Here is a 19308-nt window from a genome sequence, read left to right on the forward strand (position 1 = left end):
ACATCAATCTGAACAAAGGAGGCAGCAGTGTGTGTGTGTGTGTGTGTGTGTGTGTGTGTGTGTGTGATGTTAAAATCACTGATTTTCTCTATGGACTTTGGTGCGGGAGAGTGAGTGGTTTACAGACTTCAGTTTAACAACGAGATAAAGACGCGGTCACGTGACGCAGATAAAGACGCGATCACGTGACATAGATGAAGACGTGATCACGTGACTCAGATAAAGACGCGATCACGTGACGCAGATAAAGACGCGGTCACGTGACAGATAAAGACGCGATCACGTGACGCAGATAAAGACGCGGTCACGTGACAGATAAAGACGCGATCATGTGACGCAGATAGACGTGGTCACGTGACAGATAAAGTCTTTAGTTTAGTGACTAAAAATCAGTTTTTCCTCGTGTTCCCTGAACTATCCCTTTGTTCAAAGTTCATCATCATCATCATCATCATCTGTTCAATTTGAATAAAACACGAAATGTGAAAATAAACGTTTTTTATTTATTTTGTAAAATTAGACGTGTGCAGCGACAGATTCTGTTTGTTACTTTATTTATTTATTTACAAACATCATGAAACCGTGGACACGCCCCCAGAAAACAAACAGGAAACTTAAAAAAAACAGAAAACAATGCAGTGTGACCTCTAGTGGTGAGGAAGAGGACAGAATAAAGATGAAGATGCTGACACGTCTCCACTTCCTGTCGCCACAGAGTGATGACATCATGAGATGAAGTGACCCTTTAAATTTTTTGTGTGTGTGTGTGTGCGTGAGACAGTTCACCCTCTCTCTCACTCGTTCAGTCAGAGGGTGAACGAGTGAAGGACGTCGGTCTCATCTTCATCTCAGTGAACGAGATCGAGGAATCTTTTCCTTTCCAGGTCGTCCAGATCACACCCTGACACACACACGCACACACGCACACACACGCTCGCGCACACACACACACACACACACACACAAACACACAGAGTTTTAGTAGCATGTAATATCACAGTCTGCCATCAGAGGGCGTCTCAGTCACAAAAACAAATATTTCATATACAGTGTGTGTGTGTGTGTGTGTGTGTGTGTGTGTGTGTGTGACACATATACACACACACACATCATCATTTCACAGCTTGAATTACATTTTAAAAATGTGTGTGTGTGATGATGTCATCAGGTCACCTGATGTCTGGTGTTGACGCCGTACAGTCCGTTGAGGTTGGCCTCGTGACAGTTGTCGTACCACCAGCCTCCGCGGTACGACACGGCGCAACGCGTGATCAGCGCCGCCGGGTCGCGGTCATTGGTGGAGAAGATGCGGTTGTTGTGGTAGCTGAGCGAGTCACCTGACACACAGAGAGAGAGGAGGGGGCGGGGCTTACAGCAGCCGTCTACCAGGCTTGACCGCGGGTGAACAGTGGGCGTGTTCTCACCTGCCGTGCCGCGGTACCCGCCCACTGTCAGCCTGTAGTCGTCCTTGTCCACTTCAAATGTGGAGTACGCGGCGTACGTGGCGTCGCCACCGTCTCGCAGGTCCACGCGCAGACTCATCCTGGTCCTGGACGTCAGGTGGTGGAGAGCGTCCAGACCTGAGGTTTGACACAAACACCACGTCACAACGTCTGTCTTCACGCACAGACACCGACACGCAGTCCGTCCGTCTGTCTCACCAAGCCAGAACTCTCCGCCCACGTCTCCGAATCCTCGGACGTAGTCTCTCCATCCTCTGAAGAAGTCGACCGAGCCGTCGCTCCTCCTCTGGAAGACCTGCGGACACAACACACGTCACCTGTCGTCACTGAAGGAGGAGGAGCCAGCCGTCCATCGTGACGTCCCCTCACCGTCCAGCCTCCGCCGTCCGTCTCCATGTCACAGTAGACCCTCAGCGGCGCCCCCTGTCTGCCTTCAGGGTAGATCTCCACCGGGCCGGACGTGGCGATGCCGTTAAGCAGCTGCTGAGAGCAGTCGCCGGGGAACGGGAACCTGAGAGAACCTGAAGCAGAAGGGGAGGAGCCTGTGATGCGGGACACGCCCTGAGAGGAAGTGAGGAGCTGTCGTACCTGTGGTGAACTCTGTGGAAACGTCCGTCTGTCCGTCCGTGTGCAGCGTCACCGTGTACGTGGATCCTGGACCGAGTCTGCCCGCGGTGAACTCAGTCACCGAGGAATTCAGCTTCACTTCCTGTGTCACGGCGATGAGAACCAGACTCAGCCCATCATAACATCTACGTCACATGACCACACACACACACACACACACACACAGGAGCTGCTGGCCCTCTGCTGCCTCGTGTGGTCACTTTGTGTCACTGAGGTCAGTGTGAGTGAAGGATTTTAAAAGTAAGTAATAAGACATCAGGATCAGAGCAGGGGGCGTGGTTTAAGTCACCTTCATCTCCTGACCTCCTGTCACGTACGTCAGCCTGAAGCTTCCAGTGGGTTTCGAGGGTGGTTTCCATGACAACGTGGCAGAACGAGGGGTCACGTTTGTGGCCCGGAGATCTCTCGGCCCTGCACCTTCATCTTCATCTTCACTCCCGGAGCCTGGAGACCGTTTGGAGATCTCTTTTCACCAAACGTTCAAGATTTATCCAGGTGTGTGTGTGTGTGTGTGTGTGTGTGACCTCTGACCTCTGCTGGTAGTAAAGCTGGTCGTCTCCGCGGTGCTCTTGGCCCCGCCCAGCTGGCTGGTTATGGTGACGGTGTAGGTGGTGGAGTCTTGGAGGTCACTCAGCTGCTGCTCGGCGGCGTTTCCAGAAACCGTGATCCTCAACTCTGATCCTGGACGGACATGGGGTCAGGGGTCAGGGGTCAGAGGAGGGAAGTGATGCCACGGCGTCACGGCTTACCTGGAGCTGATCGGTAAACGATGGCGTACTTATCGACGGCGGCGAGCGCTGGACGCCACAGCAGCAGAGCGCTGGTGTCACTGATGTTTATGGCGTGAAGATTTGTGGGCGGATCCGGCGCTGGAATGAAAAGATTTCACATCAACATAACTAAGCTCCGCCTTCTTCTGAGGCCTGAGAGCTGAGGGAGGGGGGGGAGAGGAGGGGGCAGTGCAGGGGGAGGGGTCTGACACAACAAGCCTTGTGCTGATTGGACAAGAGAGTGAAGAAAGAAAGAGAGGAAGAGGACTAAGCCGGTGTTTGAGTATGAAGGTCAAAGGTCAGCGTTGGTTTTATACTCGCTCACGTGTCACGACGACCTCGCTGACCGGGTCACTCTCGTCCGCTCCCAGGACGGAGACCACGCTGACCTCGTAAGTGGAACCCGGCGAGAGCTGCGAGAGGGCGAGGGACGTGTCCTCAGAGTCCAGGGACACAGACAGAGGGTCTCCTACAAGGGTCAAAGGTCATCTGCTCCGGTCACCACGGCAACAAACGTCCAATATCATATAAATAAATAATATAAAGGAGTTTTTTTTCTTATATTGTTCAAAATGGCTGACTTCCTGTTGAGGTGAGGCCATGGTCCCAGTGGACATCTTTGTTTGTCCTTAAAGTGAGGACATTTAGTCAAAGTGAGGACATTTAGTTTTCCTTTTACAAAGTTGACCTATTGTTTACTTTTCTGTGTTTAATGTTCACATGTTTGCAATAAATCCTTAATTCATTTATTCATTCATTCATTCATTCATTCATATCCAGGTGTGTGTGTGTGTCTCACCGTCCTCTCTGTGGGTGTAGGTGACTTTAAATCCACTGACTGGTCTCTTTGGTTTGGTCCAGGACACGGTCAGAGACGTCTCTGTCACGTCACTGAAGACAATGTCGGTCGGAGGATCTGGACCTGGACCATGAGAGCGGGGACACGAGTGAGACGGAGACGTTCAATAAAAGACAGACACAGGAAAAGAAGAAGAAGAAGAAGAAGAAAGTAAATGAGCCGTGGATTTGGTTTAAGTAAGAAGAAAAAACAAAAAGTGCACATTATTATTATTATTATTATTTATTCATCCATCCACACGTCTGTATTAGGGCTCCAATACATGTGTGTTTGTATATATGTAGAGTGCAAACATATATACAGTATATACACATATACAAACATGGGTCGTGGACAGCAGCAGAGGACAGACAGAGGACAGTGAGACAGTTAGCTGCTCGCTCACACCTGGAAATGAAAGTGTGGCAGGAATAAATGAAAAGAGCACATTTTCAAAAAGATGATTAAAAAACATTCAGATATTCTATATACACACACACATATATACAGTAGTAGAGCTGCAGGTGGAGATGATTGTGTGAAGCGTTTAGAATTCATTCATTAGTCTGGGTATCACAAAAAACAAACTTTGTTTTTTAGTTTTTGGAGCGTGGTGAATAACGTTCACGTCTCTATGTCACTGTGAGACACACTGAAGTTTGTAAAGCACTCACTCTCCCACACCAAAGCCCACAGAGAATATCAGTGATTGTAGCTGCGGGGACACAGGAGCTGCTGCTCCTCTGCTGCCTCGTGTGGCCACTTTGTGTCACTGAGATCAATCTGAACAAAGGATTTTAAATTTAAAGTGTGTGTGTGTGTGTGTGTGATGTTAAAATCACTGATTTTCTCTATGGACTTTGGTGTGTGAGAGTGAGTGGTTCACAAACTTCAGTTTCCTGTTGGAAAGTCTGTCTCACAGTGAGATAAAGACGTGGACATGTGACGTAGATGTCGTAGACTCACTGTGAGACACCCTTGTCCAACACTGATCACATTGTCTTGTTTGATACCCAGATCAATTAGGCTTTTATTTGCTTTAATGAAGGTTTCAGGTGAAGACGGACCACATGTACAGAGACCAGCTGCGGTCTTACCCTGGCTTTAGGTGAGAGGGTGAAGGTGTCAGTGAAGCTGGCTGTTAGCTTACCCTGAATGAGAGAAGACCAGAGCAGCAGTGAATGAATGGTGCTGTTATAGTTGTTACTTTGAAGTTGTTATAAACTGTCATTTGATGTCAACTCAGTTGTTTACACTGGTTCTAAGCGCTTTAAAGTGATGTAAACTGGTTTAAAGTGGTTTGGTTCCCCAAGGCTCAGTCCTTAGACCACTACTGTTTGACATGCACGCGCTTCCACAGACGACGTTTGACAATAAAACATCCGTCACAGCGATGACTGCATGTTACATCAGTGCATCACAAGTCAAACTGGGAATGAGTTCATGCTAATATGTTGCTAATCTTAGTCCCTGTCCACACGGAGACGGAGCACGCAAACCCACTGCTCTATAAAACATGTTCTGTTTCCTTCAACTAAAACAAATAAGATTATAATCCAAGAATCAATCACAACAACAACAATCCCGTTGTGGTTCCGTCGGTGGTTAGCTCAAACTGACGCTAACAATAAGATGCTAGCACCAGTGTTTACTGAGACTTGACATCAAACACCTGAGCGTCGTTAACGTTGACCGTATGATAATGTTTGAATTCATGAATATGACTATTTCACACATTCATGTGAGCGAACAAACAGCATGAACACAAACAACGACAGCAGATAATCTGTGACTGACGTCGAGCTTTAAAACACACACACAATGAATGTTGAAATGAACACAGAAGAAGAAAATATTGAAGTTATAGTTCAGGTTCGTATGACGTGCTGACTGTTTTATGTGAGCGCCCCCTGCTGCTGAGAAACAGTGAAACCATGGCTGCCAGCAGGCACTCAAGGAAAATCGGATTTTAGCCACTGAACAACAGACTCGATTAAAAAAATCCACATCAATTTAAGTCTGCCATATCTACGTCACATGTCCACGTCTTTATCTCACTGTGAGACACACACACACACACACACACACCAAAGTCCAAAGAGAAAATCTGTGATTTTAGCTGCAGGGACACAGGAGCTGCTGGTCCTCTGCTGCCTCGTGTGGTCACTTTGTGTCACTGAGGTCAATCTGAACAAAGGATTTCAAACACTGGAGTGACAAAATCAGACATTTGAACTTCGTGATGGAGGCAGCAGTGTGTGTGTGTGTGTGTGTGTGATGTTAAAATCACTGATTTTCTCTGTAGTGGTCTGGTGTGGGAGAGTGAGTGGTTTCTCTTTGGTGTGGGAGAGTGAGTGGTTTACAGAACAACAAGTAACTTCAGCTTCCAGGTGGACACTTCTGTCTCACAGCAAAACTGTGAACATTTTTCAGGATATTAGAGACTTAAGAAGGCCAACAGTCTTTTGTTCAGTGGTTAGTTCTCAGCACCTCATATAACCAACCTTCAGAAAACCTCAAATAATCAGCTCAAGACAAAGTGCGACGAAGACATGACACACGATGAGTGTTTGTTCTGATGGATCGAGGTACGAGCTCAAGAGGAAAAGAACAAGTTCTGTTTGAAAATGGATCCACAACATCGACAGTGATGTTGCAGCATTGTACAGTAGTAGTTTGTGTTGTTCTACTGTCACAATGACTTGTACCTGTACTGATGACGAGCTTGTGCAGTCTGGACAGAAGACCGGGACCCTTTCCAAGCAAAGTCACGGTGTACTCGGTCTGAGGAGGCACATCCCCAAAGTGGTGAGAGCGAGCTAAACCGGGAAGAACTTCTTGGACGGTTTTGTCACTTTTGGTTGTGGGTTGGACTGTTGTGCTGCTTTGTTTTGTTGGAACATGTGTAATGAGACTTTCTGGGATTCTGTTTTCTGATTCCAGGTCATTGGCTGGTTGTTGCTTCCTTCCCTGCTGTGGATCTGGTCTTTTAGAGTCTTCTTGTTGCCTTTCTCCATCTTTCTGATCATCCTTTTGCTTTGGCCTTTCGTCTTTGTCGACTTTTTTCCTTGTGACAACAAAGTTTTTGTACTTCCCTTCTGGTGAGTCCCATACAAGTGTAAATCCACTTGAGGTCCTGTTTGTCACTCCGACATGGTTCAGAGGTTCCCTTGTGACTGGGGGTGAAGAAATGTCTGATCCCACCAAAGGTTTGGATGCAGCACTTCTTGTTTTTTCAGTTTTGCCATCAAAGGGATTTGTTGTTGGAGGCTTTATTTGGCTCTTATTGATGTACTGTCTCGTCTGGGTGCGGCGATGTCCCGTTATATTTTGTGGTGGTAATCGTCTCTTCGGGAATGAGACTGGTCTTGAGGATCTTGAATCAGAGGACAGTTGACGGATATTTGGTCTCTCTTGAACAGTAGGGACTCTGGATTTATGGACATCAGAGTTGTCACTGGAAACTTGGCCGGTAGTTTCTTCTCCTCCAGATTTGATGGCTTGGATTGGAACACGTTCCCCATTTTCTAATTGGTCAATTTGTGGTCTAACAGTGGCATCAAGTTTCCTCAGGACATTATTATGTCCCGTTATATTTTGTGGTGGTAATCGTCTCTTCGGGAATGAGACTGGTCTTGATGATCTTGAATCAGAGGACAGTTGACGGATATTTGGTCTCTCTTGAAAGGTAGGGACTCTGGATTTATGGACATCAGAGTTGCCACTGGAAACTTGGCCGGTAGTTTCTTCTCCTCCAGATTTGATGGCTTGGATTGGAACACGTTCCCCATTTTCTAATTGGTCAATTTGTGGTCTAACAGTGGCATCAAGTTTCCTCAGGACATTATTATGTCCCGTTATATTTCGTGGTGGTAATCGTCTCTTCGGGAATGAGACTGGTCTTGATGATCTTGAATCAGAGGACAGTTGACGGATATTTGGTCTCTCTTGAAAGGTAGGGACTCTGGATTTATGGACATCAGAGTTGTCACTGGAAACTTGGCCGGTAGTTTCTTCTCCTCCAGATTTGATGGCTTGGATTGGAACACGTTCCCCATTTTCTAATTGGTCAATTTGTGGTCTAACAGTGGCATCAAGTTTCCTCAGGACATTATTATGTCCCGTTATATTTCGTGGTGGTAATCGTCTCTTCGGGAATGAGACTGGTCTTGATGATCTTGAATCAGAGGACAGTTGACGGATATTTGGTCTCTCTTGAAAGGTAGGGACTCTGGATTTATGGACATCAGAGTTGTCACTGGAAACTTGGCCGGTAGTTTCTTCTCCTCCAGATTTGATGGCTTGGATTGGAACACTTTCCCCATTTTCTAATTTGTGGATTTGTGGTCTAACAGTGGCATCAAGTATCCTCAGGACATTATTATATCTCGTTACATTTCGTGATGGTACTCGTCTCTTTGGGAGCGAGACTGGCCTTGAGGATCCTGAAGTTTGTCGGCGAGATGGTCCATATAAGACAGTAGGGATAGTGTTCTCACCAGCATGGACTCTGGGTTTATGGAAGTCAGTGTCGTCACTGGAAACTGAAACACTAGTTTCTTCTTTTTTTGACTGTGTGGTTTGGACTGGAGAACTTGCCTCGTCGTCAGTGGTCTGAGGTCTGTCTGTGGCATGTGGTCCGACAGTGGTCTGGGGCATGGTCGGAGGTCTGTCAGTGGTCTGGGGCATGGTCTGAGATCTGTCAGTGGTCTGGGGCGTGGTCTGAGGTCTGTCTGTGGCATGGTCCGACAGTGGTCTGGGGCATGGTCGGAGGTCTGTCAGTGGTCTGGGACGTGGTCTGAGATCTGTCAGTGGCCTGGGGCGTGGTCTGAGATCTGTCAGTGGTCTGGGGCGTGGGCTGAGATCTGTCAGTGGTACTAGCTGTTTTTTGCTCTCCTGCTTGACTGACCAGAAGTTCTTGGTTTGGACTGGGAACCCCCTGCTCTCCTGGGGTTTTATGGACACTCTGCTTCACTTGTTGGCTTGTTTGACTTCTGACATTTATGGTAGCACCTCCATTTAGCTTTGTTATTGGTGGAGGTTTGCGTATGGTACCTCTGTGTGGATACTGAGGTGGTCTCAGGTGTGATCCTGTTTTGTTTTGAAGAGGTCGACCATACGGTCCGGGTCGATGGAAATAATGGACTTCGGTGGTTGGGTGATGGGAGAAAGGCTCGTTACCGCCTCCGAGCGTCTGATTTAACTCATTAGATATGCTTCTTGTGGATTGTTCATCGTCTTCTCTTACTGGCTCTACCTGTATCCTTTTCTGGTTTTGTTGAGGTCTGGTGGATTCAGGTGAAGATGCTCCGTCCTGGTCTCTTCTCACATCCATGATAGGTGTTTTTACCTGAAGTGAAGGTGATTCATCGGATTCACCTGTAGACACAGGCCTGGTCTCTGTCTCTCCTCTGAAAGAATCATTGAAGTGTGGAGAGGGACGATGAGGAGCTCTCATCCTTGGATGATTTTTGTTCTGAGACAAACCAAAGTTTGGGCGTGGACGGCGTGTGAAGCCATGTTTCGGAGGTGTTTTGCGGAAAAGTGGTGAACCACCTTTTCCTGAAGGTGGTTCTGTCTTTTTTTCTTGTGGTAACACAATGTCCACGCTGCTTCTGAGACGATCAGCGTCAGCTTTATCACTTCTGAATGAATCTGACTTTACTGAGATGGATGGTGGTGATGAGGAAGAAACCTCTGAGGTTGAAGATGATTGTGATGATTGCAAGGATGACGATGAGGATGATGAAGGTGGCAAAGATGTACGTGATGGTGGTGATGAAGTTGATGGTGGAATGACATGTGTTAGTGATGATGATGGTGGAGGTGGTGCAGATGATGAAGATGAAACTTGGGAATTTGAAGACAAAGATGATTGTGATGATTGCAAGGTCATCGAGGAAGACAGTGAGGAAGACTGTGAGGATGAAGAGGAAGACTGTGAGGGTGAAGAAGAAGACGGTGAGGAAGACTGTAAGGATGAAGAAGAAGACGGTGAGGAAGACTGTGGATGAAGAGACTGTGAGGGTGAAGAAGAAGAGGGGTGAGGAAGGGCTGTAAGGATGAAGAAGACGAGAGACTGTGAGGGAGAAGAAGCGGTGAGGAAGACTGTGAGGGATGAAGAAGAAGACGGTGAGGAGGATGAAGAAGAAGACAGTGAGGAAGACTGTGAGGATGAAGAAGAAGATGGTGAGGAAGACTGTGAGGGTGAAGAAGAAGACGGTGAGGAAGACTGTGAGGGTGAAGAAGAAGATGGTGAGAAGACTGTGAGGATGAAGAAAAGGCGGTGAGAACTGTGAGGGTGAAGAAGAAGATGGTGAGGAAGACTGTGAGGATGAAGAAGAAGACTGTGAGGATGGAAACGAGGACAGCGGCTTCAGTCCTGTTAGAATCTGCTTCTTCATCACGTCTGTATCAGCAGAGAAGGTCGATGGTTTGGCCAGGTGAACGGAAAATGTTGAGACGTTCAAACTTTCATAAGTGTCCGTCAGGAGTTTGTGTAGAGGATCGGGTGAAAGGTCGAGGTCCACCTCTGCAGATGAGGGTTTCAAACCCTCGGTGTTTCCTGCTAACCCTCTGCATCCACCGCTTCTGTCCTTATGAGCCAGTCTGAGGAAGTGCGTCACTTTCACTTTGTTCAGACATTTCTTCTCCTGGTTTGGGACGACCGCCGTCGGAGCGGTGACTTCTCCTTGTCCTCCTGTGGAAACATCTGGTTGCTGTTCCCGCTCCTCTTGTCTGTTGTTTTCTGAATCAGTTCCAGACGCTAAAGCTGGATTGTTGTTGTCCTTCCTCTTGAGGTTTGATGCTTCAGTGCTCGATCTGTTTTCAGGTTTGGTTTTTTTTGGCACTGTGGGCGTTTTCTTTTCTTTTTTTAAAGGCCCAGAACCAATCTTCCCCCCTCCTGGCTCGGCTCTGGTCGTGGTAAAACCGAAAGGACCTGGCACTTTTGGTTTCTTGGACAAAGCGAGCCTTTCAGCATGAACGGGCCGGCTGCCATTTATGACTTTGGTCCTGCTAACCAGAGGTTTACGTCCTGATCCCACAGAGGGGGAGGAGTCTTTGTTGTGTTCATCACCTGCCTTTCTTTCATCCTCCCTCCTCTGATGTTGGTTTATGGTGAATTCCTGGTCTACGTGGTCAGTGTCTTGTCCAGGTGTTGGTGTGACCCCCTGTATCGTCTGTCCTACAGATGTGAGGGGAGTGAGCATTCGGATTCAATGTTAAGGTCATGACACATGGTTGATAAATCCCGTCTACTAAAGGAGGGAAACACAGATTTCATTTTCACTGGTCATTTCAAGAGTCTCATGTTCAGGGAAACCCAAAAGTTAAAACTTAAAAGTCCTCCAGTCCAGAAGGAGGCGATGCTGTGTCTGACAAAAGCACCAGAACTTCTGAATTTAGAAAATGATTCCTGACATAATTACAGTCAGGGTCCAAGGGGCCAATATGCAATGCACTTGAGCGCCACTAGTTGCCGCAGTTGAGCATGCATGTCTGATTACATAAGTCTTGGTGAAGGCTAATACCAGCGAGCTATCACATGTAACATAATTACAACAGGTTTACGACTATCTCGCTCCTCTCTGAGTTCGCGGAAATGTCCCTCTGAAGTAAATCCAGAGCGCCACCTTCAGGTCTCGGCTGAGCGACGTGTCTCGCTGAGACCTATGTTTGGAACTTGTGATCACGTGATCACGACATATGTACGATGTTCGGGACATCCTGAGCTCGGAGCTTTCATTAAATGGCCACGAATAAAAAGTGTTCAAATAAACATTGTGCAGCATAATTATGTCCAGCCTTACGACGGTCCTTGAATGCAACACTTAGACACGTCGCATCAGTTTCTACGGAATATTTACATTTTCTTCCAGTTCACCTGGGCTGTTTTTGGACGATGGGAAGAACATGCAAACTGGTGGGATTTGAGTCGTTGACCCACCTTGCGCTAAGACATCAGTGCTAGCCACAACTCCACCATGTGACCCTCAGTCATTTCTTTCTAAAGTCTTGTGAAGTTGCATATTGGACCATGATTATAGAAAAAGAATTCAGTTTATTTACACTCGGCTTTTTCTGAGATTCATGAGACACTTGAGCGACACAGTGAGAATAAGATGATTCTATCAGAGCAAACAAGAACCTGCAGGGAGAAGATTGAAAGATGGTTAATGTTCAATGTTCAGTCTGGAAACACAGTCACTGTTAGTCGCTCACAGCTCATGTAACTCAGAATTAAATGAGAATGAGGTCAAAGATAAAAGACAATCTCACGGGTGATGAATTCAGTTGAGCTCTGAGCTCCTCTGCGGCCGTCGATCTCTCCACTGATGGTGGCGCTGTACTCTTGACCAGCTGCCAGTCCAGTTTGAGTGAAGCTGCTCTCACTTCCTTTCACCTGACCTTTGACCTGCTGCTCCTTCTGTTTACACACACACACACAGACGACCCTCAGAGAAATGATTTCACAGGTTTAACAAACATCCTCTCTCTGTCTCTCTCTCTGTCTCTGTCTCTCTCTCTCATCACAGCTGTGAGACGGCAGTGATGTCAGCTTTCTGGCAGTTGCCATGTTTTTGACTGTGTTTACTCGTTTCCTTGGCAACTGTGTGAAGAGTTTTTATTTGACTCCACTTCACACTTTCATCTGTTCTTTCTGAGACAAACCTTTGTTCAACACACACACTTAACTCAGAGTGAACATACTCAGAGATGATTGCATGGAGTTATGTTGATCTCTGTCTGTCTGTCTCTCTGTGTCTGTCTGTCTCTCTGTGTCTGTCTGTCTGTGTCCGTCTGTCTGTCTCTCTGTCTCTGTGTCTGTCTCAATGTCTCTGTCCTGTCTCTCTCTGTGTCCGTTTGTGCCTCTCTCTCCTCTCTCTGTGTCCTGTCTCTCTGTCTCTCTCTGTGTCTCTGTCTCTGTCTGTCTCTCTGTGTCTGCAAATGCTCTCTGTCCGTCTGTCTCTCTCTGTGTCTGTCTGTGTATGCCTTCTCTCCCAACCCTCTCTCTCTGTCTCTGTCTGTCTCTCGTGACTCAGATTCATTTTCCCCACAGATCAATAATCAATGATCTGATGAAGCTCTTTTATCAGTGAGAGTCATGAAGCGTAAACACTAGTCACATGTTCATGTTGTTGTTTACATCTTTATGTGTGTGTTTGGGATAAAATCTGCCATGTGTACACACACACACACACACACACACACACACGCACGCACACATATGGACAAGGGGGCGGAGTTTACCTGGCTGGTGAAGGTGATGTGGTAGGTGTCATAGAGAACAGGAGGCGGAGTCCAGAGCAGTGTGACAGATGTCTCTGTGATGTCCTGAGTCCTCAGCTGAGAGACGCCTGACATGACTGAGGACAGAGACAGTTTATGATGGACCTCACCTCATGTGACATTTAATATGAAGATTATTTGATTGGTTCATTAATAAATGAACACGATGGGATGGAGTGGCTCAGTGGTTAAGAACGGTACCCTGTGTGCGAAAGACATCATAGTCGCAAGTTCGACTCCACCCCCGGCTGATTAAACTCAATTCCAAGTCACTTCGGATAAAAGCGTCTGCTCAATGACATGTAGTGTAATGACCAAACAAACAGCAGCAGAGAAACGTCCCACATCAAAACACACACACACACACACACACACACACACACACACCACACACACAGGAGTTGTTGATCCTGCACACTTGCCTCCATCACTAAGTTCTAATGTCGTTTTATTATTAGTTGGCTTCTACAAAATATTTAATTTTGACTTACCTCAGGGGACCAAGCGGCTCCTGTGTTGGGAATTCCCTCTCTCTCTCTCTCTGTGGGCCAGGCTTTTGCACACACACACACACACACACACACACACACACACAGGTGTGGGAGAGTGAGTGGTTTACAAAAGTCTGTCTCACAGTGAGATAAAGACGTGAACTTAAGATGTCGCAGATTTAACTTAGATTTCAGAGTCTTTTGTCTGCTGATTTCTTTATTGCACAGAAACGCAGTCACACACACGCAGGGAAACACCGCGACACAAGATTCTGCTTCACTAATGAAACTCTTCCATCACTGAATCACCGCAGCCTGAACCAGCTCCAAACTTATGAGCTCATGTAACCGTGGCAACGGCCATAACAACAACATGAGAACAAAGCCAAACGCTTAAGTAACTAAGTGAATGAAAAAAACATCATATTTGACTAAATAAATGAGAATAAAATGCATCTGTTGAATGACTCATGAGAAAAACACGAGGTTATTGTGTGAGACGACGTGAGCGTCCGGGAAATGCAAAAGTTTAAAACCACTAAAGAAACACACATGGCAAACACAGCCGATCTGGACTGAAGACACATGTCTAAAAATGACAACACCCGATGGTTAAAGTTCGTTTCCGTTGACTCACCGCTCTTGTCCTTTGGGTCTCACGGGAGGAAATGGCGTGATGTTTTCAAAGAGCACAGACTCCTCAGAAAATGTAACGCTAACATTAGCATCTGAACGTGCGATAACACACATCAATGTCGGCCTCATTTTACGCAGCTGAGGCTCAACGAGACGTTTTACAGAACAAACTAAAGCGGGTCAAGCATCGAGCCATGAGGGACACCACAACTTATTTTCACACTACAAACTTTGATTCGCTTTGATGTGCAGCATAAGTGATTGCCCTCAGGATCTTGGTCAAAGTCAGTCTTTGTCATTTGTCTCAGGTGAGATAGACATCACGCTGTCATTTTCTCTCTCTTTCTGAACGTTCCTCGCTCGCTGTTTGGCACGGAATCTCACATCAACAAAACTTTCAAGGATTTCAAGGACCCGTGGGAACCCTGAGTAAAACACTGTCTAAGACATTTGTCGTTAAACTTCATTTTCTGCCTGATTGGACACAAGGAAAAGAAAAAGGGCCCCAGGATAGAACCTTGTGGTACGCCACACATCAGAATCACAGATGACGACACAAAATAAACAACAATGTTGATTTTGAAATATGCGTCAGGTCACAAAAATAACCATTATTTACCAGGCCTCCGTGTTCAGGTGGGTTGGACTCACCTGTATCACAGTTGGGTCCGGTCATCCCCTCGACACACAGGCTGCAGTCCTCTCCGCTGAATCCATGCTGGCAAAAACACTTGCCTTTGATGCAGCGCCCTCTGCTGTTGCAGTTCTTCGGACAGGCTTTGGCAGAGCAGTCTGGTCCAGTGAAGCCAATGCTGCAAACACACTTTCCACTCACACACCGCCCCCGCGCGTTGCAGTTTTTGGGACAAGCTTTTTGAGAGCAGTCCTCACCTGTGAATCCATCGTTGCACATGCACTGACCGTTGACACAGCGCCCCCTGTTTTTGCAGTTTCCATGACAAACAATCTCTGAGCAGTCTGCACCAGCGAAGGCACTTCCGCAAACACATTTACCGTTAACGCACCTGCCACGGTTGCTGCAGTTAAGAGGACAAGCTCTTTTGGAGCAATCAAGTCCTGAGAATCCAGGATTGCAGACACACTCCCCGTTGACACAGCGCCCCCTTTTGTTGCAGTTTCTAGGACAGGCAATCTCTGAGCAGTCCACACTAGTGAAGCCAGTGTCACAAACACATTTACCGTCAACACACCTGCCACGATTGCTGCAGTTGTCTGGACATGTCCCTTCAGAGCAATCAGGTCCCGTAAATCCGGGATCGCAGACACACTTCCTGTAGACACAGCGCCCCCTGTTGTTGCAGTCTCCAGGGCAAGAGTTCTCAGAGCAGTCGTCGCCGGTGAAGCCGGTGTCACAAACACATTTACCTTCAACGCAGCGTCCGCGGTCACTGCAGTTCTCGGGACATGTCCCTTCAGAGCATTCAGGTCCCGTAAATCCAGGATCGCACAAACACTGTCCGTCCGTGCACCTCCCGTTACCGTGGCAGTTTCCAGGACAGTTAGAGTCACTGCAGTCCAGTCCGCTGAATCCAGGGAAACAGACGCACTTGCCGTCCTCGCAGCGACCCTGATCGCTGCACTCGTTCAGACACTCGGCGTTTTCCATTTTGATGGAGCAACCTGGACCTGGGATCAGAGACCAGAGTCAGGAGGAACAAAATCCACCAGGTTTGTTTTATTTTAGGCAAAATGAAGTTTGAACAACAATCAAACTGAGGGACACTGGTGGACATGACTGAGGAAGACGAGTGCTTTTGTTTTGTCCTTGGATGTTCTCATGAGTTTTCATGCACTGAAGGGGGCGCTAGACTCCTTTAGATGCCACGTTGTCTGGGTTCAAACAGCCACGAGTTTAGCACCCCCTTCAGTGCAGTAAGACTCATCAAAACATCCCAGACTGAAACAGGAGGACTCTCGGACGTCGGGTTGTCCCTTCAGTAACTTTCACCTCCAGGTGAAGAAGGCTGCACCCTGCCAGTGATCCACTGTCTGTTCTGCTGTAATGAGGGCGGAGCCAAAACGGTCTACGTGCTCGATTCTGAAGAGGGTGTGTGTGTGAGTGTGTGACTGGATTCACGTTGTTGGTGGTCATTTACAATGAAAACGGTTAGCTTAGCATTAGCCCCAGGAGAGCAGTGAGTCACAGTCGGTCACGTTATGGGATCTGCGACAAACATGTTTATCGGAGGTCTCTTCATCATCACAGTGACAGACGTGACGAGAAAAATGGAACGCACCCCGAAACCAGAAAACACTTTAACTTCATCAGGGGCGGAGCTTCAATCAGCGTGTGAGTGACAGACAGACAGACAGACAGACGACTTTATTAATCCCTTTGGGAGGTTCCCTCGGGGAAATTAACAGTGTGTGCATGTGCATGTGTGCGTGTGAGGGTGGAGATGAAGAGTGAGTGAGATCACACTGGGCAGAGAGAAGAGGACACACACACACACAACACACACACACACAGACACACACACACACACACACACACACAGACACACACACACACACACACACACACACACACACACACAGACACAATACACACACACACACACACACACACACAGACACACACACACACACACACATACACACACACAGACACAGACACATACACACACACAGACACACATACAGACACACACATACACATACATACACACACACACACACACATACATACACACACACACACACACACACACACACACACACACACACACAGACACAGACACACACACACACACACACACACACACACAGACACACACACACACACACACACACACACACACACACACACGGTTGCCAGGTTATAATGTGAACGGTTTGACTCTGACATGAATCACAGTACATTTACTCCAGTGCTGAGATACTGTGTGTACTGTTACTGCATATGTGTACTGGGTCTGTGTTGTTCATTTGTTGCTCGTTCCTTCAATTGTTTGTTCGTTTGTTTGTCCGTTTGTTTGTTTGTCCGTTTGTTTGTCTGTTTGTCCGATCGTGTGTGCGTGCGTTTGTTCACCTTTGCTCTCCTTGGACGTGCAGCTGCCTCCGTCACCTCCACACTTCTCTCTGAGGTTCGACAACTCTCTCTCCAGATGTTCCAGGCGCTCGCGAAGGGCGGCAAAGTCCGCCTCACATCCACAAGATCCCGATCCCATTCCTGATCCTGATGGAACCAGTTTGAGCTTGTGGGTCAGAACCAGAGGAGAACCAGGGACCTGGTCGATCTCTTTTGCTGAGAAACACAGAGCTGGAAACTTGACAAACTGTTCCTTTATGTCCACAAACAATATTTAAAAATAAACCGACTTTTTAAAGGTTTTACCTCCATCAGAAGAATGAGCCGCGGTGACGCATCCTTCAGAGACGGTCAGCTGTGGAAAAAACTCTACGTCACATGATCACGTCTTTATCACACACACACACACAGCTGCCTCCATCACTAACTTTGGTCAGATTTATGTCAGTGACACAAAGTGACCACACGAGGCAGCAGAGGATCCGGAGCTAAAATCACTGATTTTCTGATAAAGACGTGATCATGTGACGTAAGATATCGCAGAAACGATTAAAGTGATTTTTATGTCACGTGTAAAATCTGAATAGGTCGAGTTTCACCTTGACCGAGTCTTGTCTGGCTTCCCTTGGTTCCCTGTGACCTCTGACCTGGAGCTCTTGGGAGGTTGATGAGGTCAGGAGGGCGGGGCCAGGGAGGAGGAAGAGGAGGAGGAGGAGGAGGGAGGGGGTGACGGGAAACATGGCTGAGGTTCTGGACGACTGTGGACTCAAACAATGAGGTCAAAGGTCAGCTGGTGACTCAGGCTTTTTTTCATTTGTTCACTGAAACACACAAAATCACACATTTATATTGTGTGTGTGTGAGATATTAATAAATAAATATTAAAATTCACCTGTTTGTATTTATGACACACATGCTGTCATGTCACAGTTTGTCCACCAGAGAGCGCCGACACGTGACAACACACTGAATCTCATTAAAAATGTTTGAGATTTTCCAGAAGTTCATTTTCTTCAGGTTTAGTTTTTTTAATTTATGTTTCTGACTTTTTTTATGTACAAAAATATATATATTTATATTTATTTATTTAATTTTTTGAATTCATGTTAGAAATAAATAAACAGATAATAAAAGTATAAAGAGGGGATGAAAAATAAAAACATTTAAAGAAGAAGAATAAGTATTAAAAGTATTATTGATTTGTAAATTACTGACGTTAAAAATGATTCTATTTAAAGACAAAACTTTAACTTTAGTTTAAGTTCAATGAAAATGTTTTGGAATTCTCAACAAAACAATAAAAATAAAAAATCTCAAAAGTTTCCTGAACAGTAAAACATTTTTAATATAATAATTAACAGAAAAGCTCAATATTCATTGGTGATGTTTGTCGATTGAATCGTCGATCACATGTCTAACATTCATCAATCAAGTTATTGATCGGAGGACGTGGTCTTACCTGCTGTGAGCTTCTGTCCGACTGAGACACAGAGGACAGGGATGAAGAGGAGGAGGACCACTTTCCTCATACTTGAAGAATTTTCCTCTCTCTCTCTCGCTCTCTCTCTGTGATGTCATCGCTCCTCGGGTCTCTGATGGGCGGAGTCTCTACTCTTAAAAACATCTGAATATTTTAATCCTTTTTTCATACAAGGATGTTTAAAAGGTGTGTTCCCCTGTCACCTGACCTCTAACCCGACCTGACCTTTAACTTGACCTCTCTAGTCACTCCTGATCTTCAGGTCTCTCACAGTTACGGAAAAAAATAAGGTTTTAATGTTTTTTTTCTTGTAGTTCGTATGTTAGCACATATATATATATATATATATATATATATATATATATATATATATATATATATATATACGTATATATATAAATATGTATATATATATATATATAGATATATAAATATATATATGTATATATATATATGTATAAACATACAGTGGGTACGGGTCATTAGGGTCATTGTCTTGTTGGAAGGTGAACCTTCGGCCCAGTCTGAGGTCCTGAGCACTCTGGAAGAGGTTTTCTTCCAGGATATCTCCAGGTACTTGGCCGCATTCATCTTTCCTTCAATTGTAACCAGTCGTCCTGTCCCTGCAGCTGAAACACACCCCCATAGCATGATGCTGCC

General features: G+C 46.3%; 1 protein-coding gene across 4 annotated transcripts; it reads right to left on the bottom strand.

The window, feature by feature from the left end:
* Positions 1 to 483: 483 nt before the first annotated feature.
* On the bottom strand, positions 484 to 18961 carry LOC122786467 (tenascin). 4 transcript variants are annotated; one of them, XM_044052802.1, is made up of 18 exons: positions 18628 to 18961; positions 17768 to 17926; positions 17475 to 17523; positions 17169 to 17384; positions 14768 to 15763; positions 12951 to 13066; positions 11979 to 12126; positions 3660 to 3782; positions 3186 to 3329; positions 2840 to 2959; positions 2622 to 2771; positions 2380 to 2534; positions 2052 to 2172; positions 1833 to 1984; positions 1662 to 1758; positions 1425 to 1580; positions 1174 to 1337; positions 484 to 901 (listed from the first exon to the last, which is right to left on the bottom strand). In XM_044052802.1, exons 2-18 carry the CDS (start codon positions 17906 to 17908, stop codon positions 803 to 805), a joined length of 3147 nt encoding a protein of 1048 aa, XP_043908737.1. In that variant the 5' UTR covers positions 17909 to 17926; positions 18628 to 18961; the 3' UTR covers positions 484 to 802. The 4 variants fall into 4 exon arrangements, with proteins under 4 accessions (XP_043908737.1, XP_043908736.1, XP_043908735.1 ...); XM_044052801.1 differs by lacking the exon at positions 18628 to 18961 and having other exon boundaries at positions 17768 to 17989; XM_044052800.1 differs by lacking the exons at positions 11979 to 12126; positions 12951 to 13066; positions 14768 to 15763; ... (2 more) ...; positions 17768 to 17926; positions 18628 to 18961 and adding exons at positions 6407 to 7015; positions 7283 to 8390.
* Positions 18962 to 19308: the final 347 nt, after the last annotated feature.

The sequence above is a fragment of the Solea senegalensis genome, linkage group LG20, assembly GCF_019176455.1.
Source record: "Solea senegalensis isolate Sse05_10M linkage group LG20, IFAPA_SoseM_1, whole genome shotgun sequence".
NCBI lineage: Eukaryota > Metazoa > Chordata > Actinopteri > Pleuronectiformes > Soleidae > Solea > Solea senegalensis.

Excerpts from the sequence above, each read along its gene's own strand:
- LOC122786467 (XM_044052799.1), bottom strand. The coding sequence starts at position 8,387 with ATGCCCCAGACCACTGACAGACCTCCGACCATGCCCCAGACCACTGTC. Across the intron at positions 2,173-2,379 it reads CAGGAGGTCAGGAGATGAAG|GAAGTGAAGCTGAATTCCTC; the intron begins GTGACTTAAACC and ends GCCGTGACACAG. Across the intron at positions 1,985-2,051 it reads TTCCACAGAGTTCACCACAG|GTTCTCTCAGGTTCCCGTTC; the intron begins GTACGACAGCTC and ends CTTCTGCTTCAG.